Source organism: Urocampus carinirostris, chromosome 1, assembly GCF_059441175.1.
Source record: "Urocampus carinirostris isolate Australia breed hairy pipefish chromosome 1, RoL_Ucar_1.0, whole genome shotgun sequence".
Classification (NCBI taxonomy): Eukaryota; Metazoa; Chordata; class Actinopteri; order Syngnathiformes; family Syngnathidae; genus Urocampus; species Urocampus carinirostris.
In genome coordinates, this window is record NC_142349.1 from 6,947,427 (window position 1) to 6,974,600 (window position 27,174).

General features: G+C 38.7%; 1 protein-coding gene across 1 annotated transcript; it reads right to left on the reverse strand.

Annotated features, from left to right (window-relative positions):
- Nucleotides 1–1,060: 1,060 nt before the first annotated feature.
- Nucleotides 1,061–26,230, reverse strand: mmp14b (matrix metallopeptidase 14b (membrane-inserted)). The gene is made up of 10 exons (XM_088351229.1): nucleotides 25,840–26,230; nucleotides 11,991–12,139; nucleotides 11,772–11,894; nucleotides 9,598–9,905; nucleotides 5,846–6,007; nucleotides 5,563–5,723; nucleotides 5,345–5,483; nucleotides 5,107–5,257; nucleotides 4,873–4,988; nucleotides 1,061–2,950 (listed from the first exon to the last, which is right to left on the reverse strand). Exons 1-10 carry the CDS (start codon nucleotides 25,939–25,941, stop codon nucleotides 2,487–2,489), a joined length of 1,875 nt encoding a protein of 624 aa, XP_088207355.1. The 5' UTR covers nucleotides 25,942–26,230; the 3' UTR covers nucleotides 1,061–2,486.
- Between the last annotated feature and the right edge of the window lie 944 nt (nucleotides 26,231–27,174).

The following is a 27,174-nucleotide window of genomic DNA, read 5'->3' on the forward strand; positions in this document are numbered from 1 at the left end:
ATGTTTATCCTTGAGTGCCATTTCTAATCTTGACGCATGCAACGTTGATATTAATCATAACAAAGTCAATTATAGTCAATTATATGGTTTTGCCTCATTTTTAAATCAACCATGTTTTATTTTACCTACCCTTAAGCGATATTATAACATTCCAGTGGTGGGCCATCAAATCATCGCTCTGCCACTCGAGTCCTCACAAATTAAATGGGAAATGTCACTTCCAAGAGCCGGTATGTATAGCCGGTTGGTTCACAAAGGAAACACCATTACATTTCCATTTCATTCAGAATAGTATGAAGCCCTAGTTGTGAAATGACCGGCCCGCTTATGTAAATTTCACAGATTTTGGGGGTGGACTAGCAACTAACCATAAAAAATTTGGAAAGAGCCATAACCGACCAAAAACCAAATATGTCTGGATATATATACTTGAATCTTATTTAAACTATTTTCAAAATATAAGAAAATGTGATTCAAACATATAATCTTATTTGACACCTATTCTAAAGAAAACCTTCTTACAATATATATATCCCATTTTTACCATTTCTGAAAAATCTCTAGGAGCCACTTGGGCAGCTTAATGTGCATACCATTTTTTTCTCACCTCGCCCTTATTTGTAATTTTCATTGCGTCTTTTTAATGGCATGTTTGCACGCAGGCAGAGGAAGTAATTTCATTTGTGCTGTATGTTGTGCATACAGCATATTTGACAATAAAGCTGTAAGTTTATATTGAGGAGTTTTACTGCCTATATGGTTTTTTAAAATCAAGACCTCATCTGCTGGTGTTTTTCAATTGCATTGTGGGAAAGCTGCCAACAGATGTTCATTAAACGCCAAGTGAAACTCACACCACATAAATCATTTTAAGCGGTCTTTATTTTGTAGAAAATATCCAAAATGTAGAGAACACAAACCAAATCTCGTTAGGAGCTCATTCTCATTATTATCATCATCACTAGTATCATCATCATTGCTGTGAGTTTCCAGAAAATCCAGAGGAGTCAAGTTAGCGCCTCGCTGGAAAATGGTAAACAAGTACAATGAAAAATGGAAGTCATTTTTTCAGATTTTTGGATTTATTATCAATTGACGATAAAATAAAAACAATCAAGTTTCCAGAACAAATAAAAACCTGACGCCCGCAGTTTACGTTTCCCACATATAAAATTAAGGCCACTTTCAAAACTGTACGTCACTGTCCAGCAGGACTTTTTAATGACAATGTACAAAAACACATTCATGACACAGACAACAACAATAATAGTAATAGTCATAATAATAATGACAACATCAGCATTTATATAAAAAGGGCAACCACGCAGATTTTGCTCATGCATCTTTCCCTTTTATGGTTCACACTGGCTCGGTTCTCTTTTATTGGAAGGTTAAAAAACACAATGACTTTGTGGTTGAAAGAAAATGTGCTTTAGTGGCGTGTGTTTGTGCAAAAGAAATCGTGTGTGTGTGTTTTATAGTGCCGGGGTCGGGAACGTATGGCTCGCGAGCCAGGTATGGCTCTATTATGAGTACATCTGCTCGGAGATCAAAAACAAAAAGAGCAATGCTAGTGTTTTGGATATCATTCCAATTGTTTGCAAACCCAAAGTGATGCATTAAACACCTACTATGAGCCAGACTATATAGGGCAGAGTCCCAGCTACAGTTTACAGTGATGTAGTTAGACCAATAAATCCTGTTTTGGCTCTAGGTCTTCCTGGAATCCGGTATGTGGAAACTAATTAAACAATATATGTTCACTGTTGAAACACTTTATAACAAAAACCCACAGAACAAACTGTAAACACCTGAAATTGCCAGCCTGGGACCTAGAGCAATTTGATTGGGTGAGGGGTAGGGTTGGGCGAGTCTCAACACACATAGCACACTCCCTTCTCTCTCCCCTATCCCCCTCTGCGTCGAAGATAAATGCATTTGTGTCATTCTCGTTTTCAATAATTTGTGACATTTTTACAAATGAACTGCTTACATCTTTTATGAAACCATTAACAGAAAAAATGAGCTTTGACTATCTTAAGTAACTGACGGAGGGAGACAAATTGTCAATGTTATATAAATCAAATCAAACGTCACACAGTAAAATAAAATGGGCTGAAGAATTAGCTTTGGTCTGGAGAGCCGGTTTGGCGGTTTTGTTGAATTTTGCCTCAAAATACATGGGGGGTTTCCCGACCCCTGGTATAATGCTTGTGCGCGGGGGTGCATTTCAAAGACAGTTTGCGAGGAACATGCTCCATTGGGAAAACGTTGACCGATGACGCCAACTCGACAAGACATTGAAAAAGGCTAAAACAAACAAACAGCTAAGAGCTGGCGTCGGTCTCCACAAAGGACAGAGAACCAAATGGAAGGTCCGAGAGTGCGGCTAAGCGAAAAGGACCTCGCAGTGGTTTGGAAAGTCAAGCGTTCTGCTTTAGATCTGTAGAACACCAACTTCCATTTGTTTCTCTCCTTTCTGGCAACTACACCTTGTCCAGTAAGGAACGTTGGCAGTAGAGGAGCCGGCGTGGGGTGCCGTAACGACGAAGGAAGACTAAAGCCGCCAACGTTGCAATCACGCACACCAAAAGGAACAATGGGACCACTACAGCTGCTGCACCCCCGCCACTTCCCGCTCTCCCCTCTTCGTCCACCTCGATAATGATCACTTCCGTATCCTCCACTTCCTCTTCCCGCTCCACTTTTGTCTCCGTCTCTCTTTCTCTGTCTTTGTTGGTCTCCCTGTCTCGACTTCTGTCCTTGTCATCATCGTTGTGGTCTCTTTCCTTGTCTTTGTCGTGACCGCCTCGTCCCCCGTCTGTTTTGGGGTCTTCGTTGGGGCAACCCATCCAGTCGCGCAGAGCTGATTTCGGGTAGCCGGGCTCAACGCGCATCATCTGATTGTTGAACTTCCAGTATTTGTTGGCTTTATAAAAGTAAGTGTATGCTGAGGAAGAGAAAACAGGGAGAAAGGCTTACTATTTTGTGCATGTATGTGTTTATTACCCCCCTCTTGTATTACACTCTCCATACAAAAAAACAGATACATTTGTTTTTTGCATCAAAGCTTCTTGACTTTTTCAGGGATGTCTATTTTAACAACATCAGGTACACATTTTTTTCAATACATTATAAAATGCTCTAATTAAAGTTGTTACATTTGGATTGTAAGGCTCAGTTTTGACTCAGGGCCATCAACTTGATAAAAGACTCTTCCCACCCTGGCCACCCGCTTTCTTTGACTTGTTGCCTTCCATTAGAGCTCCCTTGAAACAAAGACCAAGAGCCCATAGACAATTTCTTCCCCAAGGCCAACAACAGCCTAAAACAGTACGGAAAACTGAAAGTTTATATCTAGCGACTTATTTTGAATCTTTTTGTTGCTGCTAAATGTTATTGCACTACTTTTCATTACACTATTGTTACAATGCACTGTTCTTTCATCGTACTATTATTAAAGGTTAAAAGGATACGTATAACTTAGACCAGTCTCTAAACACTACCTTGTAAATATTTTTGCCTTTTTATCCTTAAGACTTAATACATTGGAGTGCCTTGTCTAATCTTGTTGCATACAATGTTTCTGAATGTTGATATAAATTACAATAAAGACAAGTCTATCCTATTCTCTTCTATTATATTCTAAAAGTAGTGTTCGTCTTAGGGACAAGAGGTTGTAGGTTCGATTGCCCGCTCCTCTGAGTTAAATGTCGAAGTGTCCTTGCGCAAGACACAGAAACCCTAATGTCCATGATAAGCAGGTAAGTGCCTTATATGGCTGACGACGCTATCGCTGTGTGAGCGTGTGAATGGGTAAGTGTGGAATACTTATTAAAGCACTTTGGTTCATTTACCATCCAATGAAACGTTAGCTACAGCCAAAACAAATCACGAGTGGACTAGACATATATTTCATCAACTGCAAATAATATCTGCAAAAGTGTAAGTTTTTTCACAACACATGCACATTAACACATACTGACATCCACAGAGACTTTTAAACTAATTTTGTTATTTATTGGTTTTGGAACGAGTAAATCGATCATGGCTTTTCTTGGCTGATGTTTGTTTGGTCTTGCAAATTTGTATTTTCTGTTATGACCTGTTGTGCTTTTCATTTTGGATTAAAGTTCTACAGCTGAAAGAAGGAATTTTAGCCTTGTTCTAAGTAAATATCTGCGTCAAAAGCGACCCTAACACGATAGACGTCATTATTAGTTAATAATATCAAAATGAGAAAGAAATGATTGTTGTATTACCCCAAGTAATAGGTAACAAAATAACCTTTCATTGAGGTGTATTTTAACATTTTTCAAAATTTAAATTGAGGGGTATGCTGGCAGAAATATGGCCTAGAGACCCACAACAAAAATAAAAGATACAATATTTTCATGGATAAGGAACATGGTCACCAAGAAATGAGGAAAAAAAATAACAATCAATTTTGTTTTTAGTGTATTTTACAGCTGATTCAAGACACAGGTTGCCACTGACCCGCTAACATGGGGTATGTTACCGGAAAACAAACACAAGGGGGTTATTATTACCGTATTTATTTGAGTAGAAAGCGCACCCCTAGTTTTTAATGAAAAATCGGTATAACATTTTGTTTCGATTTACTAAGCTCAAAATAAACAATGTGGGTCACAAATGCTGTGAGGAGAATTATCTTAATAGGATTCAAATCCAGATTGCGGCAGTAATGAAAACTTTGATTCTTAACCACTAGATCGGGAGAGTTACAGATGATGCAGGGAATGGCATTCGATTTTACCTCATCTTCACACTATTTTTACTAATGGTACAACGTTGCTTATTACGTGGGGCCTTGATTAAATTCTTATTGACATTTAGGTTGAGATTACTCACCTTGATCTTTGCTCATGAAAGCTGACTTGATGTTGTCGGGCACTCCTTGCCACACGTTAATGGGTCTTGGATAACCAGCGTCAACACTCCGTGATGCTTCATTATAACGGTAATACCTGAACAAATGAAAGGGGAAACGGGCCTTTCAGTTTATGTTTTGTGATCTGAGTCAGTGAGAAACTAAGACCACACGGTGTTTCATTTTCCACAGATGAGCAAATTCTTAGGACTGACTTGTCGCCTCTGTAGAAGAAGGTCTGTCCAGTGGGGGTGTAGTAAAGTGCGGCGTCGATTCGATCTTTCGGGAGGCCAGTCCCCATTTCCTTTAGTTTCCTGGGGTAACCGGTATCCAGGACAGATTCACTGAACACCCAGTATCTGTCACCTAATCACAGAGGAAGTAGAAAGATTATTTCCTTTTAAAAAAAATTATAGACCTTTTTGAGGGGTCAAATACTTAAATGAGAATAACCTTTAAAAAAAGCAAATGTTCCGTCCTCCCTTTCAAAAGCAGCGTCGATGAGAGTAGGCAGGCCCCGCCAGAAGTGACCAATCGGCATGGGGTATCCTTCCATCACATGGTTGTTGCGCACTCGCCAGAACCATTTATCCTGGGTGTTAAGGGACAAAACCTAATTTCCCAACTGCCCTGGCTCCTGTTAAATTGTGCCCAAACACGATGTGCTTTACCTTAAACACGAACATTTCTCCTCTGAGGATGGCTATGGTGTCAAAGTGTCCATCGCAAATGTTTGGGCCGAAACGAGGTTTCTCGGGTGTGTAGTCGGGGGTTGTATCTGTTGGAATTCGAGGCGTGACAAATGGGGGCTGCGGGACTCCTGATCCAGAACCTGCAATGAAAAAATTGATTGGATAAGTGCAAACACAGATGACATTTAACCTTTTTAATACATTTAATAGAATAAAAAAGGTGTTGGAATTCAAACAGCTCCTCAAACAGCCTGTTACCCACCGTAAAGTTGTTGTATGCCCCTGAGATCGTCTTCAGGGAGTTGGAAGTTATCAGTGTCCATCCATTGGTAAAAGGGAGCCATGATAGCCGAGGGGTCACTGGAATGCTCCAAACCGAGGGCGTGGCCCAACTCGTGAACGGCTACCAGGAAAATATCATTGCCTGCGGGCACCGAAACATTATACGACGTCAATAATTTGGAAAAACAAGGACAAAACTATCAAGGAGACAGACAAAATGATGGTGCATCCAGATTTCATTGCAAGTCACATTTATTTGAATAGCTGTTTATCACAAAAAATCTCAAGGACTGAACAAGCCACAAGTACACAATTACTACATCCCTTTTCGTTTTTAATCATTTTGAATTACCTTAAGAAATTGCTACTGAAAAGTAAGAACACTCCAGGTACCTCTCTAGTAATGACAACAGTATTCGGGAACAAAAATTATTGATTTTAATTTTTTAAGATATGCGAATACATCAACACTACATGAGGAAATAAGATAATGTAGACCTGTCTGATTATTCTCAATTGCATTTATGAATAAATACACATGCAGATATCTATCTACAAGTACATGTTATATTTGTTTATTTTTCTATGAGTGAACCATTTAAATAAATTAGTTTAGAAATAGTAAAGTAAAGCAAAGTAATGTATTATGTACTCCTTTTTAAGCACATTTAAAAATATGCATCAAAAAACTCAAAATCAGGGTTCCTACAGCTTAAGGCAAGTTAAATTCAAGACCTTTTCAGAATTTTCATGCCTTTTTAAGTCCAGCAAAAAAATTGAAACAAAACAAAAAAAACACCATACGAATTAGAGGTAATTTTAAACAAAAGTTTATCAAATCCGTTTTAAAAACATATCACTTTTCAAAAATTTCGACATTAAAAACAATAAATAGAAAGGATGTTTAAAGCACATAATGGATTTCCAGTTAAAACTGGCAGATCAAAACTAATTCCATGGAACTCTTCTGCAACATCCATGAAGAGGTTTTTATCATGATGCATGAAAGTTTTTTTTTTTCACTAAATCTTTTTTAGTTCAAACAAACAAATCTAATTAATGAGTTCAAATTTTTAGGATTTTCGAAAGTTGGATTTAAGAAATTTTAGTGCCAATTAAGGCCTTTTTTTAGGAAAATAAATTGAATGCCTTTTAACACTTTAAGGAGCCGCAGGAACCCTGAAAATTCACTAGGGCTTTCTCGGAATATTGTTGCATGACCTTTATTAAATATCTTGATAAAAAAATCAATACATGATTTGAAAAATACAATATAATATGGGTTTGCTTGAGGCTCAATCCTGTAGATCAAGTTAAATGATCGGCTCGGGCTGGGAGGGGCTTTAATACCCGCGAGCCTGGGTCAGGTCAGGCTGGAATTTTTTATCCAGGTCTTACCCCTAATACACAATACAGGAACTCTTTTTCCATACATCAAACAAATAGCCAAAACAATATCCCATCCCGAGCGACTCATGTGATGACAAACATGCACACAAATAGTTGGCATGATATGCTAACATTTACCAGTCACGCAAAGCCTGACTCAAGGCAACCTTAAAAAACACTTCCTCATCTCCAAAGCACTTCGGGAATGATCGCCCTCGTACACATGCAAGATGAAACATGTCCACTATTGCAAGATGCACATGCCAGCAAGGACTTAAAGCAGTGGTCCCAGACTCGGTTTTTGGGGGGCCGCAGGAGCTAGGGTCTGGCTGAGATGGTTTCCCAAAAGAAAATCTCTGATGAAAACATTCCACTGTTCTCAAATACAATAATCAGTCCTTTGTCGGAGGGGATAGGTTCCAAAATGATGGACAAAATTTGTTATGATAAATCTATATTTTTTAACATTTATGATACAATTGACCCATCACAAATCACCTAAATGATATTTTATTTAACTTCATATGGTATGACTTTTTTTATGACAGGAACGTGAAATGTGTTTTTATTCACATTTCCATGTTAAAAAAGTACAAAGATCGTCCTAGAAATGAGAACAACTCAAAGGTTAAGTAATAAAATTCATTGCAATCAAAGATTAATACATTTTAACAGTCCCAAAGACTTGTTTAACAAATAAAAATACTGTATACTGTTAAAGTTTATTAATTTATGACCACCACTTACTATCTTCAGGGTCGTTTCGCCAATCATAATAGAGAACACAATACACAATGCAAAACCGTGAATTGACAAAATCGTAAAAAGTAAACTGCGTTATAGCGAGGGATCACTGCATCTTTTTTGTTCTTACACAAAATAAGTTAAGTAAAATAAAGTAAACAGTATAAGAATTAGCAAGAAAATAAAACATGTTTCTAATAAATAAATACACCAATAATTCAGAAGTAATTGGGTACATTTTATACACAAAATAAGATCTAAAAATAAAAGGATTAATAAGACAATAAATCAACCAATCGGTAAAACGATTCCAGATTGAAGATTATCTGTATTGTCATTAACATAAAAATGCCACTGACATTTTCTTTGCAACCCCGGTGTACAATGTTGATAAAAATAGGTACATAAAAATTTAAATAAAATGGGCTGCACTCACTTCAAAAATGCATATTAAGGCTGGGGCCTTAAACCATCATCCTGATTTCTGCAAGTGACCCGCGAACCGTAAATTCGAGACCCCTGACCTAACTTTACCTGGTGTTGGCTTTTAAACGATGGCAAAAGCTTACATCAGACAAAAGTGGCATTTCCCCTTTTGGCAGGGTCATTCACCTCTAGAGTGACCTAGCAGAGTTCTTGTAAAATATTGTGATCCTGGCAAAACTTGTTCTGCCCTGAGAGAGTGAAATGTCTTTCTGGGAAAGCTGGGAAAGTCAGCAAAACCAAAAATGCCAAGTTAGCTTTTTAAGATTTTTCACATCTGAGGTGACCGACCAGACTGCCTGAAAAAGATGATTTTGATATTCAATGTTCTTCTGGCCTTAGAGAATGGAATGTCTGTGTCAGCAAAACCAAAGGTGCAGAGTCAGCTTTTCGAGGCATTTTATTACATACAGGTAAACCCCTCTAATGTCAAATGTGTTTTTCAACCTTTATTGAGCCGGGGCACGTTTTTTTTACATTGGAAAAATTCCGCGGCACACCACTAACCAAATCTGTTGTAAAATGACACTGAACAGTATATACAATATAGTTTATAAAACCCCCTGTTTTTACAGCACAGACAATTGACAATGACATTATATTTGCAGAAAATGATTCATAAATGTTTTAAAGAATTTTAAATTTTAAAAAGTGACATTGGATAATTTCTCACGGCACACCTGACAATCTCTCAAATCACTAGTGTGCCGCGGCACAGTGGTTGAAAATCACTGGTCTAATGTGATGAAATTGAATGTTGTTCTGGCGCTGGAAGAGGGGAATGTTGGCCTGGAAAACTGCTGAGTCAGTTTTGGTGGGCATTTTCACTTTGAGAGTAATCTACTTAATTGATTGTGATAGATTGTGATCCTGGCTTAACTTGCTATGTTCTGGGAAAGCCGCTGAGTCAACAATTCCAAAAATACCAGGTCAGCTTTTTGGGCTGTTTTCACATCTAGGGTAACTTACATATCTTCACCTTTTCTTGGATGGACAGACACACAAACAAACGGACAAAGAGATACTGTATACATACTTAGATCCCGAACAAAAACATCACCATCCTTGCTTTGCTCACCGGTCATGAAAAGCCACTCATACCATGTGGCACCTTACCCTGCAGATCTCTGTTTCCGATGGTCCAAGGCTCAGCCGCATCGAAGTGGGTGTCGCCCCCAATACCATTACCAGGGAAATAAGCATGCGCCAGGAAGCCACCCTCGCCGTCAAAAGGGCTGCTGTCGCCATGGAAACCCTCCGCAAAGAAGATCATGATGTCGGCAAACTCTTCCACTTTGTCTCTGATGTAATGATAGGGGATCTCCCGGAATCGCAGTGGGGTAACGCCCTCCCACACTTTGAAGGCCCTTCTGATGGCCTCGTGGGTCTCGTACTCGCCAACTTTTGGTGTGTAGTTCTGTATTCTGGGGATGGAAAAATATTGTCTTTAAAAGTTGGCAAAAGGATAGAAAAGGGGTTGGCAACCCAATATTTTGAAACGGACCAAAAAACAAAAGAAAACAAAAAAAAAAAAACGTATAAAGCTGCAAAACAATAAAAACTTTTTTTTCAAATTAAAAGAAAAGGTGATTCATACATAAAAGTTAGTCATTCAATATTCAAACTCTTAACGTTCCGCCGGCGGGCCGTCAGACTGTTGATAAACAAATGCGCATCTGTACGATGTAACTGGCAGGGTTAGGGAGTAACGGATTACATGGGATACAAAATAAAAGTAACTGTAATCTGTTATAGTACAAGCAAAAACAAAGTATTCAGATGAGTTACATTCCATGAGCATGTAACTGGATTACAATTTGTGCGAGGTTGCGCCGTGTTTGGTCCCTTTTGTTAATTTAATTACTGTTTTTATTAATTTATTAGTTTATATTGCTGTGGCTTATATGTTTTTTGGCTTTTTGTCATTATTTCATTCTTATTATTACCGGTATTATTATTTGTCATCCGCGCTTTTACGTAATTACAACAGTGGCAACGATTGCTTCTCTGCTGGCAGTGCTAGCAGGAGAACAAGCATAAAGAAAAATGTATTTACAAGGTGGAAGCAGAAGTATAAATTCATTTTCAAGGAAGAAAAGAGGAAGAACACCATTGTGCAGTGCAAATGGTGCCTGCCCAGTGTTCACATCCTGTCAGCGTCGAAGGACTCCACCTCGAACTTGAAAAAACACCTTCGGGTAAGATTGCTAATATTCACGTCGTTCCAGCATATTCACTGGGTAAAACAATAGTATTGTCAGGCCGTTAATATACTTGTCATTTTAATTTGTTCATCTTCAATATGAAATTGAATCTGTAGTAGTAGGTGTACTCAGGAGGTCTTAAATGAGCCTACACTCACCGTTTAACGCTTTTGTATTTTGATTTGTCAATTATTGCCGATAGTGTTCAGACAGAACCAAAAATGATTTTTAACTGTATAAATTAAATACAAAATATTTTGGTCTGGGTAAATAATTGTCATTTTTATCAAAACAATCAAAATTGATTTATAGCGTTTTGGAAAAGAGTTCTTCATTCACATTTTTACATTAGTGCTACTTTACACACTATTTTGTAATAAATTGGTAATTTATTACGTAAGTAGTGTGGTGACAACCCTATTCACACTTTGACAGCTGATGGAACGTGTTTCACGTGGCATAGTCACCTGACATGGGCGTTTTGAGACGCTTGTGCTTTGAGATCTCGCAGCCAGATGAACATGGGTCATTTAAACCTTACACTACAATTACATTTTAAACAAAGAAATTTGTAACTGTAACAGATTACATTTTTAAAGTAACTTACCTAACATTGGTCACCAGTCACTAAAATATGTCATGCCACATATCATTAAAATAATTAAACTCTTAGGATTCAAGATATTATGGTCATTTCAAAATATGCTGATCACAGAAACATCACAATCAGAAACAAGATACCCGAAAACCATCACATCCCCTGGCTGTCTTCAAATTATTTGCATGTGTGCAAAAGTGGCTTTGTTACATCAATGACAATCGATAAATTCATCCATCCATCCATTATCTGCCCCGCTTATCTTCAGTAGGGTCGCAATCACTTGAATTCAACAGTGTAAAATATTTGCTCCATAACACACGATAATGTCGACAGATAAATAAAATCCGGCTGAAAATATTTCTGCTACATTAGACGTTGCTTCTTGAAATTTGTTCGTTTCGCTCCAAAACTTTTGACGATAATAAGACTCGTAAAATTTTTCCTAATATAATAATAATTTTTAAAAGTGTTGAAAATTCACTTACGAAAAAGTGATTTGGTTCTTGGTCCACTTCAGACCCTGGATGGCATAACGCTTTCTTCTGAGGTTGGTCTTCAGCTCGGCACCGAATTTGTCCGGCACACCGCAACGGGGTCGCTGCATTGCCCTGTGGCGCACCGCGTTAGACAACATATTCACTTTTGATGTATTTCACGCTCGCTGAAAAACTTGGTGGAAGGTGGAACCATCTCAGGATACTCACTCGATGGTGTTGGTGTCGAAAGAGCCGGTGACAGTGAGGCCATAAAACCTCTGCATGGTGGCGATGGCTGAGGAGACGGAATGAGGGGAACGCTGGGTGTGGGTACGCATGTCCCCTGGCGGAAGGTAACCATATTGTTGCAGCCAAGACTGCAAAAATAGAAAAAAATGCATAAAAATAAATTAATATGTAAAGGGATAATTCAAAATATTTTTGGAAAAACATTGTAGTAAATATTGATTTATACAACTAAATTATTAAACAAAATGAAATTATTGAACTAGCGAACAAATTTGTTATCCCTTGTTTAAGAAAAGTTTGGAAAAAAAGGCATCATAGATACAGCGAGTGTCGTTAGCTTATCTTTCATTATTGCTCTCTGCAAGCAAACAATTGCCATTATTGTCGCAATTGTTAGCAAGACATTGACTGGAAAACCAAATCTCTCCTTTTCAAACCAAACCTTCCTTTTGACTCCACCCGGTGATGGTGTGATTCACAAGGGAAAGAAAACCCAACTTAAACAAGTGTTGGTGAGTTTGTTTCAGTTTCTCTTTGTAGTTTTAAAAGGTTGCTTCGATGCACTAAGAAAACATTACTCATAATAACGGATAATAACATTTATATGGAATTTAAAATCTCCTTTTAATGTTTGATATCAAAATATCCCTGTTGATTATTTTTAAATAGTAACCTGACTAGTTTCTGTGTAAATTTAATAGCTATGGCTCTCATATGATATATCATAGAGCTCTACATCAAGGTCACGGTAGGAATAGGATTATTCCTTTGATCTTGACAGTGGAGTGCTGAACTTTGAAAATTAAAGTGTGCTTAGAGCATCATCATTAATTTGAATTGTCATTGAAAATATTGTTTTAAAATCTGACTTTAAATTCTGACCTGAAGATGGATTTAGGCCAATTTTAAAATCAGTGTGCACAAAAACACATTTTGCGACTAATAATAGGGTTATCAACTGAGATTAGAGTGTATGACCAGTTATCAAACAGAATTTGAAATAAAACAGTGTTGCTAAACTAAAAATAACCAAATTTAGGCTTTCTCATCTAAGACCTTAAACCAAATAAGAGTATTAGTTTATGATAATTCATGTTAAATGTTGTCTATTGTCTTGTCCATTTTTCTTTTTTGTTGCTGGCGATTGTTACAGTTAATCTTCACTCTGGTGTTTCATCTTTTAAATCATACCATTCATCAAACCTAGTTCTAGTCCAGTAGCTTTTCTTCACTCTGCCTAATAGCATAGGTGGTACAAAACCATACAAAAACAACTGTCATGGGATTTTTAAAAATACAGAAACAAGTACATACTCCGACACAACACATCTTTATTAGTTTTTAAAACCTGGACCAAAGTAAAAGAACAGAATGTATTTTTGGGAATAACACAAACCTCATGTGGATGTATTAAGTTTAACTGTTGTGAAATAAAACGATTGCGCAAAATCATCCGTTTTGTTTTCTGCTGCAATGACGGCAACAGCATCATCTAACGCCTCCTTCTATCCTGAATGCAATTCGCCCATCAACAGTCAAGCTTATAACACACTGAGAGCAAAAACAGATCCAAAATGCTGATCAGACACATACTGAGCTCAAATTTCGACAAAACCCCTGCAAGACGGAAACCGCCTAAGGAAATTCCCTCTTTGGATTAAAACACTGACATGACTTTTTACAACACTTCCCTGCTCTTTTGAGTTGGAGTCAGTGCTGAGGTGGTCATTGGGTTCTGCCTGATTCACAGGCTGAACTTCACCTTACTTTTCTCTGGAAAAACCATTTGACCGCGAAGCTGCTCTGATACTTGGTAAGACGCCAGCCGCTAAGCTCGGCTCCCGCACAGTTTCTTTGCCTCAATAACCCAAAGGAAAAAACAAACAAAGAGGCTATTGTGACTTCAACCATTAACCCAAATTGATATTTTGTACTAAAAAGTCACTCATGGTTTCATATTGGGATGGGCCCAAACTGATCCCACCTATATATTCATGTATTGTACATAGGGTATTTTCCGGACTATAAAAGGTGATTTGATTTGGGGTTTTTTAAAGAGCATTTTCTGTGCTTGTTTTGTTTTTTTGTGAGTACCGTAACATTTGGACTAGAAGACGCACCTGTTTATAAGCTGCACCCAGTACATTTTTAAAGGAAAAAACATTCGTACATACAGAGGCCGCATGTGCCCACATTGAAACATGAGATATTTACAAAGAAAGACTCGGACGGACACAGAGTTTTAATAATACACGGTACCTTAATCCCTTAAAGTTTCGCCGGCTAGCCTCCGGACTTTAGAAAAACAAATATGTGTCTGACGATGTCACTAGTCAATAGAATATGCCATGCCACACATCATTGGAAAGCATAAACTATTGGGATTCAAGGTATGATGACCAATTCAAAATATACTCTTCAGAGATATATCACGACGAGTCTGAAACAAGATACCCAAAAACTATAAAGCCTGGGTAACACCCCAGTATGTCCCCTGGGAGTCGTCAATTTGAATGTCCCCGAAAATGGCTTTTTTATGTCAAGGACAATCCATTGAATCCGAAACACATGATAATGCCGACAGATAAAAAGGAATCTGCCTTTAACATTTCTGCTTCTTTGGACGTTGCTTCTTCTAATCTGTTCTTTTCGCCAGATTATTTCCATTTACAAATAAATCGGGAACTGAGCCAGCGCGTAGATATGAGAGTACTCGGTTGGTTTGGACACATGGAGAGGATGGATGAGGAGCGAATGTTGAAGAGGATCAACAGAGCAGAAGTATATGGAAGGAGACAAAGAGGAAGGCCGCAATTGACGTGGATGGATGGCGTTATGAGTGCACTGGAGGAAAGTGGTCTAAATGTAGTGGAAGCTAGAGTTTTTGTTGGTGATAAGAATGAGTAGATAGGTGTTAGGAAAGGATAGTGGGATGTTTGGACGCGTTTTCAGGGATGGGCCGGCCACCTGTAAAATGCGGCAAGGGTAAACCAGTGAAAGCTGTCGGGCCCTGCTGTTGAACAGAAGAGTGTGTTGTGTCACCCTGACCCGAGTGACATGGCCGCTTTCATGTGTCCCGTTTCATCTGGAGGGAAGAAAGCATAACCAACTTGGGTGCCGAGGTGCTTAACTTGTTTGGGTATTTGGGTTGGCCATGGTCAATTTTTTTGTGTTTTCTGCTAATTCTCCTTTTTTTCTTTTCTTTGTTTTTGTGTATGTATTTGTATTGCAGTCAGTCACCCCTCTCGAGGGATATGATCAGGGTGGATAGATAGATCATCCATCTGTTATCCTCACCGCTTATCCTCAGAAGGGTCGCAGGCTACACCAGTCATAAATGGTTTTCACTTTAGAAATTTTTAGCTAAATATTATTCAGTGCTACTAAATTCTTACTGTCATTCTCTACACCCTGGCGCACTAACATGGTGCCAGCAGACAGATTCAGAACCAATCTCACCAGTGATGGTTCATAGTGATTTTCTAGGAAATTTGCAACTGAGACAGTGCAACTTTGTTGGTATCATTTTAATGCTACACTAACAAATAGGGGAAAATTTTAGGGACGAGCATTCAGCAGTCTCCAGCACTCCACCTCCCTCATTCCTCCTACATAATGTGTTCCCCCGACAGCTCTGCTAAAAGTACGGTAGATATGTGCAGTGGAAAATAAAGCATTAGGGCCCTTTGAATTAAATTGTGCATTCTTAACAAATCCTTGATAGAAAAAATATTTTACTTGCAACTTTTTTAAGAATACCTCAGATGAAGCACCTCACCTTTAAGGTTGATACATTTGAAACATTTTTGCGATTACTCTGATATGAACTTTAAATGTATTTTTACTTTTAGTTAGAGAACATGGGAGGATGAAAACCGTCGCAAGCAAAAAGAGAATCCTTCCAGGCTTTAGCAAGAACTGAATCCCAGCCCTTTGAATCGGGAGACCCACATACAAGTGAAGAGTCCACCGCAGTAAAGGGCACAGGGAGCGTCCAAGGGTGAGACGCGGGCTGCGGGCAAAGCTCAGCAGATGGCTGCAGCGTCAGACCTTAATTAGGCAGGGAATTCTGCAACCAAAGTTGGATCCAACCCTCAAAGTCTCTGTCTTAACCTCATCACTCCACCCGTTCTCCCTTCGTGGAAAACCCAGAGTTCAGACCACACCCAGTGCCTATCAATCATCCCCATCTGCTGCTCATACTTCATATAAATATCGAAGGGATGTCATGTTTGTTGAAGAGCTTCTCCTCTTGAACCATACAGTATACACCATTTGTCTACAAAGGAGTGCTAACCTCCTTAAATATCTGCTCAGCCCTCAAAGGTTTACAGCCACTAGATAGATAGATAGATAGATAGATAGATACTTTATTCATCCCCGAAGGGAAATTCACTTTTCCAGCAGCATCCCTAAGCTGAGAACAATCGAAAATAACTGAGAACAATCGAAAATAACACGGGAGCTGCTGGAGTGGCTGCCATTCGTGACGGCGACAAACAAAATATTTATGTTTCAATAAGTGGAGTGTTAATAAAATGGGGGGAAAATAATTTCTGATACTGATATAACCAGGTAAAACTAATTTTAAGTTACCTGTCCAAATGAATGTTGTGCCATCTCACCTTTCCCACTCGTATAGAGGGAACAGATTCCTATCCAACTTGACCATGTTTGGCATGAAGAAGGTCCAATTTCTCACTCTTCGTCTGTCTCAGTGAGCCGTAGAGGTTTTAGTGTTTATACTACTTTACCTTGAATGAGCCCTTTCTGGTTGTGACTCAAACACTGGGCACCAGTGGACACATATAAAGACTCACTGTCTCAAATCACATTGCACCCAAGTGGAAAAGGAAGAGTGTTATGTGTAGTAATATACACTATGAAATGATCTGCATTTATATAGCGCTTTTCAAGTCAATGACTTCCCAAAGCGCTTTACAATGTGCTCCACATTTCCCAATAGTGGCCTTGTATTGCAGCCATTGTCGACGCTAACCTGCTTATTGGGGGTATTAGGGGTTCAGTGTCTTACCCAAGGACACTTCGACATGTAACACGGACAAGCCGGAATTCGAACTGGGATCCCTTGATCCCAAGACGAGCGCTCTACCTCCTGAGCTACTGCCGCACTATCGTTCTTAAGTTTGGGGTCACCAAGACAATTTTGTGTTTTCCATAAAAAAGTCACATTTATTTATCAAACGAGTCATCAATGTTTGTTCTTTTTCCAATGATAATCCCTTCCTTTTTAAGGCCAGCATCTCAGGGTCACCTCTTCACTGAAGATGTTGACACTGTTTTTTGTGGGCACGGTCTAAAGAAGCTGCTAGTTGAGGACCTATAAAGTGTCTATTCCTCAAACTAGAGAATAATGTACTTTGCTCCCACTTCTCTCTCAACTCTGGTATGAACCCGTTTGTGCTGAACTCTGAAGGTATTAGTACATACTATTTTAGGAGAGCCTCAGTTTCTTGGCATTTTCTTGCATGGAAAAGCCTTCATTTCAGAATAGACTGTCGGGTTTCAAATGAAAGTTCCCTTTTTATGGCCTTTCAGAAAGTTTCACACCCATAAATGTGATGCTCCTGATACTTGACAAGGTTAAAAGATGCCTAGTTTTAGAGCTTCTCAAACAAGCTAAACCGTTTTCAGTTGTGCTAACATAGTTGTACAAGGGTTCTATAATAACCCGTTAGCCTTCTAATGCAATTAGCAAACACTACGTACCATTAGAACACTGGAGTGCTAGTTGCTGAAAATGGAAAATATACACCTATGTAGATATTACATTCAAAACATTACCGAGTTAACAGTGTATGAGGTGTAATTCCGATTAGTGCCATGTTAACTTAATTGAAAAAAAACAGTGCTTTTCTTTCAACAATAAGGGCATTTCTAAGCGACTCGAATTTTTGAAGGGTTGTGTAAATGAGAATGGTGAGCTGTATTTTAATAGTCCCTAAGTTAGAAATGTAGTTTTAATGATCGTATGCGGTAGAGTATTGATTGTGTGTTGATGTAACAATGGGGTTAATCAGAGTACTAACGATTTTGTCTTAATTGGGAAGCAATTAAAATGTTTTTTCTGTGTGCTAACACTTCATGAGAAACATATCGCAATACTTTCTTTTTTGTGTATTTTTCTACTGTATGGAGAAGGGGGGAAAAAAAAAATCAAAAGATTAACTGAGTACCGCATTTTTATCTGTTCTATCAGAGATGCAAAAGTAAAACTATGATTTCTTTGCCTGTTCCTTTCAGTCGGTTTGCCAAAGTGAGGCATGAGGCAATGTTTGGGGTTAACCAGACAGTTTCATGTTTTCCATGAAAACACACCCTTGCAAATACAGTATATAATTCCAACACAAATCACAAACAGAAAATAAACAAAAGAAAAAACTCCCCAATGCTCCCCAGAAAAAAAACATATTTAGTGTTACCAGAGAAGTAGTTATGTAAAGGGAACATGGTAGGCAAACTGCATAAGAGTGGGATGACACCAGGTCCTGATTTTGTGACAAAAACATTAATTCTCAATCTATCTATCTATCTATCTATCTATCTATCTATCTATCTACCTTGGTCATATCCCTCAAGAGGGGTGACCGACAGCAAGACAAACACATACAATAACAAGAAAATAAAAGGGAAAAAATGGCAAAAAAACACACACAAACATTTTTGGACCATGGCCAACTCAATTGCCCAAACACCCAAACAAGTTAGGCACCTCGGCACCTAAGTTGGTCATGCTTTCGTCCCTCCAGATGAAATGGGACACCAGAAAGCGGCCATGTCACTCGGGTCAGGGTGACACAACACACTCTTTTGTTCAACAGCAGGGCCCGACAGCTTTCACTGGTTTACCCCTGCCGCATCATACGGGTGCCCAGCCCATCCTTGAGAACGCGTCCACAATCCTCTCCACTCCTTTCTATCACGAACAAGAGCTCTAGCTTTCATTATATTTAGACCTCTTTCCTGCAGTGCACTCATAACACCATCCATCCACGTTAATCGCGGCCTTCCCCTTAATTACTTATTTAATTAATTAATTCATAATTCTCAATAGGAATCATAAATTGTTGGTATTGGCATCATGGGGACTATTGACACATGGCTTTTTAAAGTCCAATTCGAACAGTATTTGAGAAGTTGTCACTGTTTTTTATAATCCTCTCAAAAGTCTGCTGTTCTGCTAGTTTGAGGTTTAAGGCATTCTTCACGCTTCCTTAAACGGCCTTCTTCATGTGACATGACAAAGTCTTATTCACTTTTGAACAACGCTATTTTTACACCACTAATAAACTGAGTAACATAAGAAGTCAAATGAAGCGGAAACAGTGAGTATTTGTGTAGATAGTGGCTGTCAACATTAATAACGATTTGGAAGTAAAATATGTGAAAATGATGCTTTTTTAAAGTAACCCTTAAGAAATGTATTCTATTTTACAGTCAGAGTTTTGTTTTTCAATCTATAATAATAATAAGCGCCCCTATGAGTTAAAATGAAAGGGGAGCGTGTCTCCATTTTGCATAGGACGAGAGTTAGCAAGAGGAATAGAGCGTCAGTACGAAAAGGAAGTCAATTGTTCCATCCAGGTCAATGCCAAAGGAAAAAAAATAAAACCTGACCAACAGCAAAGTCGGTCATCCACATGTACTAGAATTCAGAAATGAATTACACAGCAACTTCAGTCACATTAATGGCTTACTTGGTAATAGAACGCTTGCAACTGCCATCAGCAAAAAATTGCCTTTGCCAAGGACAATATGGTATCATGGCCGTGTCATTTCAAAACGTCATTTCATGGTAACATTTCCTCTTGTTGAGGTTACCCCTACAGCGATTACCTCATTTCCTGCCACAACATCAATCCCTCCTAAGGGATTCTGCCTTTGGGCCACCCATCCTTCCTAAGGGGGCGAGTCTTTGTCCACAACAAAGCAGAACACAAAAAAATGGTCATCCTTCCTTCCTTTCTTTCAGTGTAGACTGTAGGTCCCACACATATAGTATACACATTACATGTGTGAGGCCTGGATTTTGTTTATTAATATATCCTCACATGTATTGTATAAGTATAGTTTCCTCAAGGTTTTCATTTTGGTAATTGTGTTTAACTCTGTTTTAAAGAGACTTCCTTTTATGTTGAGACCTTAAAATGTAACCAAATATAACACCAACGTGACATCACATTTGCTTTTCGTCAAGGCATCTTAATATCAGTGGCAGGCAGTGCATTTTACACTTAGGCCTTCAGCTCCAGTCTGAATTAGTGACGTGTCCTTCGTGAACAAACTGGATCTGCTCACTTCGGAGTTATACAATCTTTCACTATTAAATCAATACAATAATATAATTCCTTGAGCAGAACGGTTTCTTCAAGTTTGGAGTTAGGGTTGGCTGTTGGCGTGATCACTTTGGTGAACTACCACCCCCCCAGCCAACCATAGTATGTGAAACCTGTGGCGTTTCTCAAAGCATGCTAGCAGGCGCTTAGACACCAACCCTGATTAGCTAAACCAACAGCTTACTTGAAGACTGATGTTACAGAACACGGCCTTTAACATATTTTTGTGTAGGCCTCGGAGTAGTTTTCTGAGCCAAGCAACAACTATTGGCTTAAATGTGATTGGTTAAATGCCTAAATATGAAAGCACACATCTGGGAGCGGGCAGCACGGCGGCGCAGTGGTTAGCGCGTGTGTGGCACAGTTCTAAGGTCTCTGAAACCTCCTGTGTGGGTTCAAATCCAGCTGCCGGACTTCCGGTGCGGAGTTTGTATGTTCTCCCCGTGCTTGCGTGGGTTTCCTCCGGGCACTCCGGTTTCCTTCCACATTCCAAAGACATGCATTTCATGTGGATTGGCCGGTCCAAATTGTCCCTAGATGTGAATGAGCGAGCGAGTTGTCTGTCCTTGGCAACCAGTTCAGGGTGTCCCCTGCCCACTCCCCGATGATTGCTGGGATGGGCTCTAGCACCCCTGCGACACTACTGAGGATAAGCGGTGCAGCTAATGAGATGAGACATCTGGCAGCAGCACTTCCATTGAAAAGTAAGGAAAAGAAGCTTACTTACAATTACGAATTATTTATTAAGTATTGATGGAAAAATATAATTAACATCACATGGTATTTATTAAGCCAGCAGGGCAGGCCTTGAAGGCCCTGTTGGCCCACCACTGCTTAATACCAACCATGAAAAATTGTACTACCAAAAACATGAAGTGTACTAAGTCCTATTTTGAGGTAGGGTTAGCAACAGATGCTTTAATTACATTGATTAACTTTATACATTTCTATCTTTCATGAAAACTTGTGTGACTCAATTGTGCACAACGGCTTCTTTTGTGGTTTGCAACAGCCCCCTTACTGTCTTCGCGGGGTATTCCCCCAGTTTACATCCATCTAACATCCATCAAATGATCTCATATGAGAGTCATTTCTTTGACAAAAAAAAAAGTTTTATGTGGAGAGGAACAAATCCACGCTTGTATTAGTGCCTATGTCATACAAGCTTGTTAACACACCAAGGTGTTTGAATGGCCAAGCAAAAACCGAATGCCCACATCTTTCCTCAGAGTGGATTCGTCAAATAAGAGGAAATGACTTCACCATGCGTCTTCAGCACCTGTGCGTGTTTAACCACAAAATTGGTGACCACCGACTGAAGTTGTCACAGAAATATGATCAGTAAATAAGTCCAACCAAGCAACAGGGGACTGGATTTCTTTAAATACATCTAAGGTGGCAGAATACGAGAATACAGTGAAAAATTATAGATCATTTAAAAGGCCATAAAAACCAGGTAATTAATCACTACACTGTGCTGAAGTTTTTGCTGAAAAATGCCTGGCCAAAAACACACATGAGTTGAACCTTAAAATTAGTTTGACATAAGCACCTGCAGCAAATTGAATAAGTTAAATTTCACATTTTCCAGACTCAGTCTGCGTAATAGAATAAGTCAGTAAAATGTTGGTTCATATAATTGGATTACAACTGCAGTCAAAGCAGCCTACATCTTGGTCGAATACTTGTTCAGTTGTTACATTTTACAATCTAATTTTATTTCAACACACATTAGAAAAAATTATTACATTGACTTGTGTGTAAAATTAACCAGTGGTGGGCCGTTTATTTCACACCTAGGCCTTGAGGGATGAGTCTTTCGCCAACAAACCAGCTGTATGAGCTGGCTCATGAATGTGAATGACAAGTCAAGTCATATTTTTTGTATACGAGAGCCCACTCCCCAGTTACCAAAAGCAGATGTATTTTCGAGTCGCTTTTTTCTCTTGTGATCGGTCAATATGCATTTTTTTCAGTGATTCTGGAATTTTGACTTTAAATTTGTTATGTATTTAATCTTTTTTTGTACTTCTCCTGTGTTTTTGAAGGAGAATGTGTTTTACATAACAAATGGAAGTTGTTTTCTTCTATTTCATAGTTTATTTGTTGTGGCACTGAAAAGTCAATATTTTTCAATACATATTGTGTGTTTTTCAGTGATTCTTGACATTAAAGTTGCTTAATGTAAAAAAGTTCAAAGTTTGAATGAGTTTAAAATTCACTGTAAAGAGAAAAAATATAAATGGTATTATGATTTAGTAGAAAAATAGATTTTAGACCTTGGTGCATTACCCACACCTAGCTGATTTTTCCTTACGGCTGCTATAAGGCCGTGGTGCCCTCAAATCGAAATCACGTTAGCTAAACCAACGGTGTTATTGACACCCATGTTATGCTACAAGCGCATTAAGAATTGTTCTTTAAAGGCCTCCTGGCAGATTACTGAGCCTGGCAACAAATAATGGCTGAAATGTGATTGCTTGAATGCCTAAATGTGAAAGCACACATCTGTAATCAGCACAACCAGGGGCAAGCAATGACAGAAGGCTGACAATTCTGAATTATTAAGTAAGTTATCAAGGAAAAAGTATGATTATGATATTCTTAGGCCAGTAGAGAAGGCCTTGTATGCCATGACATCACACTGCTGCAATTGACAATGGTTATAGTTATATTTTACCTGGTACACAGTATAAAGCACATTCAAGGATATAATGATCAGAAAATATTTTTCTACTTGATCTTCTAAGGCACAGGTGTCAAACAGGCGGCCCGCGGGCCAGATCAGGCCCGCTAAGGGATTGAATCCGGCCCACGAAACGACACTCTTTCTCCCACCTTCTCTCCTTTTCCCTCCCTCTTTCTCTTATTTCTTTATATCTCTTTTTCTTTCTCTTTAATCTACAAGCCCGGCCCCCAACAGAATGTTTGTTCTATCGTGTGGCCCCCGAGTTAAAATGAGTTTGACACCCCTGTTCTAAGGCATTGGTGTCAAACAGGTGGCCCGGAGACCGAATCAGGCCTGCCAAGGGTTTTAATCAGGCTCGACACAAAGAGAAGAGAGAAAAATGAGCTGTTAAATATCTCCAGGCAACTGTAGTAGTAGTCTCTCTCTGTCTCTCATTTTCCACTCTTTCCTGATTTGATTTTACGTTTTTTCTGTCTTCTTCACTCCCTTTCTTTATCTTTCTTTCTCATGTGCACTGTTTTCCTCACTCTTTCTCTCTTTGTCCTTTTCTCACATTCTTCTGATCTTTCTCTATTTCTTGCTTTAGATTTATTTTTAGTTATCTCTTTATTTTTCTGTCTCTTCTTCTTCCCCCCTATTGTGTCGTCTTTATTTCTCTCACTCTTTTTCCCTGTGTGTCTTACCTTCTCTCTCTTACTTTGTTTACCTTGTTGTCTCTCCCTTTGTATCCCTTTCCCGCTCTCTCTTTATTTCTCTCCCTTAAACCCACTAGTCTGGGCCCCATGAGTTTTTTTTACCTAGCATTTGGCCCCCAGCTCAAATTAGTTTGACAACCCTGCTCTAAGAGAGAGTTTATTCACACTTTATAAAAAGTAGCTCTATTAAGTGTGCCTCACTAGTGAGAAATTTGTTTCTAAAGTTAACGTTACGGTATTTAGAGTTCACATAGAAACATCAATCTCCACCTAATAAGTGTTTCCTACTGATGTTTCGTATAAAGCAACAATACCTTGTAACAAATAAAAGAAAAATAGTCAAATCGCTATATTGGTGAACTATTCTTTTAATATTAGCATAACCCAGCTAAATTGAAGACAGATTCATAGAATTATTTGAAAAGAGACTAAGAGTAAAACATATCCTCTAACTATTGAGACATTTTGCGGGTGTTTCGATTGTCAAACTGTGAATATTGCAAACTACAAATTGTCAGAAGGTGTCTAGTTTCGAATCTGGATTTTAAATTTGGTGGGGGAATGCAGCTCCTGCGTTTACATTTGAATAATACATCGTCCCCTTCGTTTAGCACTTGAATGTAGGTCAGCGGTACTAAAGTAACATTCTTCCACAAGGACAGCTGCAATAACAATGAGGAAGAAGTTTGGCACAAGAACTTGATCAAAGCAATCAAGCAAATCAAATTGATTTTATGCACAAAGAAAGACAAAAAATTAGCTGGAAAACTGCTCTCATCTGCGAGCTGTGTTTTTCCACAGCTGACTTTTCTTGGAGAGGCTGAAAAACATCTCCCAGTCTGCTGAGCAGTAACTTAAGACAGATGTCAACAATTACCTTTCCCCATCCCCCTAAATATTAACCAACCCACAGCTCTCAAAACCCCCTCCCATGCCCACAAAAATTGCCTTTGACTCTCCCCCGACCACAATACAAACTCATATTTCTCCCCGTTTGCCTTCTCATGCTTGCTTGGTTTTGCAGTCTCAGCACTCCTCCGCGTTTTGAAGAACACGATCATCATTATGGGCAGCTTCCTCTAACCCTGCTTAAACAAAGCCCTTCCCATCTTCCCTTCCCGTGCCAACAACAAATAACTTTTCTTGTTTTCATCCTTTTCTGTTGATGATTTGTCATACGTTAAAATACCTCACTTTTTACAACCCACAATCAGAATCATTATTTTCCCGCACCATCAATTTTTTTTTACAAAGATGATTTTGGTGACTGCTAAGAATTTACTTTTTATTTGACCATGATTGCAGTTTGAATTGCTTGTAATGCTCCAATGAACTATTTCCGTTTTTATTTGAAGGGAAAAAAAAGTTTTTTTTTGTTTCCCCCTTTTAAGCTGCATTCAGACCAGGAGCCCAAATCCAATATACAGTAATTCGAAAGATCATTTGTAGTCTGAAACTGATTTCTACTCAGATAAGCCTGTCAGCCTACAGTGATTGCAAAAATTTGAATATTGATTGCTGAGAGGTTGTAAATTTTGGTGGCATTTTGAAAAAAAAGTTGTAAAACTTAGATAATAAATACGATCACACAAGAACTGAAAACACCTCACGAAAACAGCATGGATTCTTGTTGTATTTCTGCATTAGTATTTTTATATTAATTCTGCAGCATTCTTGTAGTATTTCTGCATTAGTATTTTTTATAGTATTTCTGCAGTATTCTTGTAGTATTTCTTCAGTAATTTTGTTGGATACTAGTACCGGTAGTATTTCTGCAGTACATTTTTTAGGATTGGTGTAGTATTTCTGTAGTAGTATGTTGAGTACTATTTCTATGAAAATGCTAAGATAACTGTCTGTGTTCTTTACTTGGTAAACAAACTTTTTCACACAAATTATCTTTGTTTTTTTGTTTGTTTTGTATATTAGCTCAATAAGGCGAATAACAATCTTATATATGGGAAACAATTGGCTAATGTTTACAGGTATATGGTAACATTTCTTATAAACGTCAAATGCATTTATCCCCCTTATCCGAGGGACTCTCTTTTTTAAATTCTTCTCACCTCATTCCTCTCCCAACTCACCTCAGGGTTGATTTTTTTGTCGGTCCCCGCTTGCGTGCTCGCGTCCAATAGCACTGCCAGCAGCAGCAGTCGGACAAGCAACTTCAGCCTCCACCGTGCCATCTCGCTACTCTTTTTAAACAATTTCAAAGGAGCAAATTAGTCTTTGTATTTGACGCAGTCTTCACTTTGTCAAAACATTCTTCCAGAAGAAAATTAAACAAAAACGAAGCACAAATTTTCCGTATGGCTACCAGTGCCTGCAATTTCTCCAAAGACTTAAATTTAGTTAGCACCGTGGTGCATTATTTTCGTTTTTATATGCAAATGCTTCGGGGGACTATAGGAGGAAAAGTCCGCGTTTGTGTGCAGAAAAGCCTGTCTTGTGTCCCTTCTTTTTAGCCCAATCCCCTTTTCCTGGATTCTCCCTGTAGACGTGGTGCTAGTTGGTAACGCCCCCTAAAGCATGTTAACAAAATGCCCGCCCCTCACAGAATATAACCGGGGTTTCTGCCGAAACGTTCTACTTTCTCGAGTCATCATACCGTGGTCTGACATGACAATACAGAAGTTATTTTGTTTTATTTAAAATTAAGTAAATACTGGAAGACTATAACTCCGAATTATTGCTAACAGAACTTTTACTGATGATATAAAACGAGGGTTCGCATTAGAGGTAAGATCGGGCCCAAAAAAAGCACCCGAGCCCGACGCAGGCCCGAGGGGTATTAAACCCGACCCGGACCCGGCCCGACTAATTAACTGGATTTGCTGGCCCGGCCCGAGGGGGCCCGAAATTACATATTTTATTTATAAGGAGGGGTGATTTATGATAACAAATTAAACTCTGCCTTTTGTTACAACATCTAGGCCTAAGTTAAATAAAACTGTATAAACATTTACATCTTTTATATTTCTGTGTCTGCACTGCAATCTGTCATTGACGGGTTTTTTTTTTGAGGTAGCGAAAACATTTAAAGGCGTCCGTCATTTTGACGACTTGATCATTGGGCCATAATCCACAGCAGCAGTAGTAGTACGCCTTTAAGATTTTAGCGCAGCACTTTCATTGAGGGGGTGTTGACATGTTGTCCCCTTTTCCGACTCCTATGCAAATTAGCCCCCTCCCCTGATCGTATTCTATATAAAACGCTTATTAAAACAATAAAGCGAGCTAATTATAATCATTGGGAGATCCTAGTCTATATAACGCGTTTATTTAAACAATAAAGCGCGATCGTATTCTACAAATTGCGTTTTTTAACGCGGATGAAAATCTCACCAACGTCAATGTACGCTTCCGACAAAAGCGATCGTATTCTATATAATACGCTTTAAAACAAAATAAAGCGAGCT

Bases quoted from the DNA above. Each gene is read 5' to 3' on its own strand.
- mmp14b (XM_088351229.1), bottom strand. From the start codon at position 25,941: ATGGCACGGTGGAGGCTGAAGTTGCTTGTCCGACTGCTGCTGCTGGCA. The intron at 9,906-11,771 runs GTAAGTGAATTT...TTCCATCCCCAG, and splicing joins AAGAACCAAATCACTTTTTC to AATACAGAACTACACACCAA. The intron at 5,724-5,845 runs GTGGGTAACAGG...TTTTCATTGCAG, and splicing joins GGGCATACAACAACTTTACG to GTTCTGGATCAGGAGTCCCG.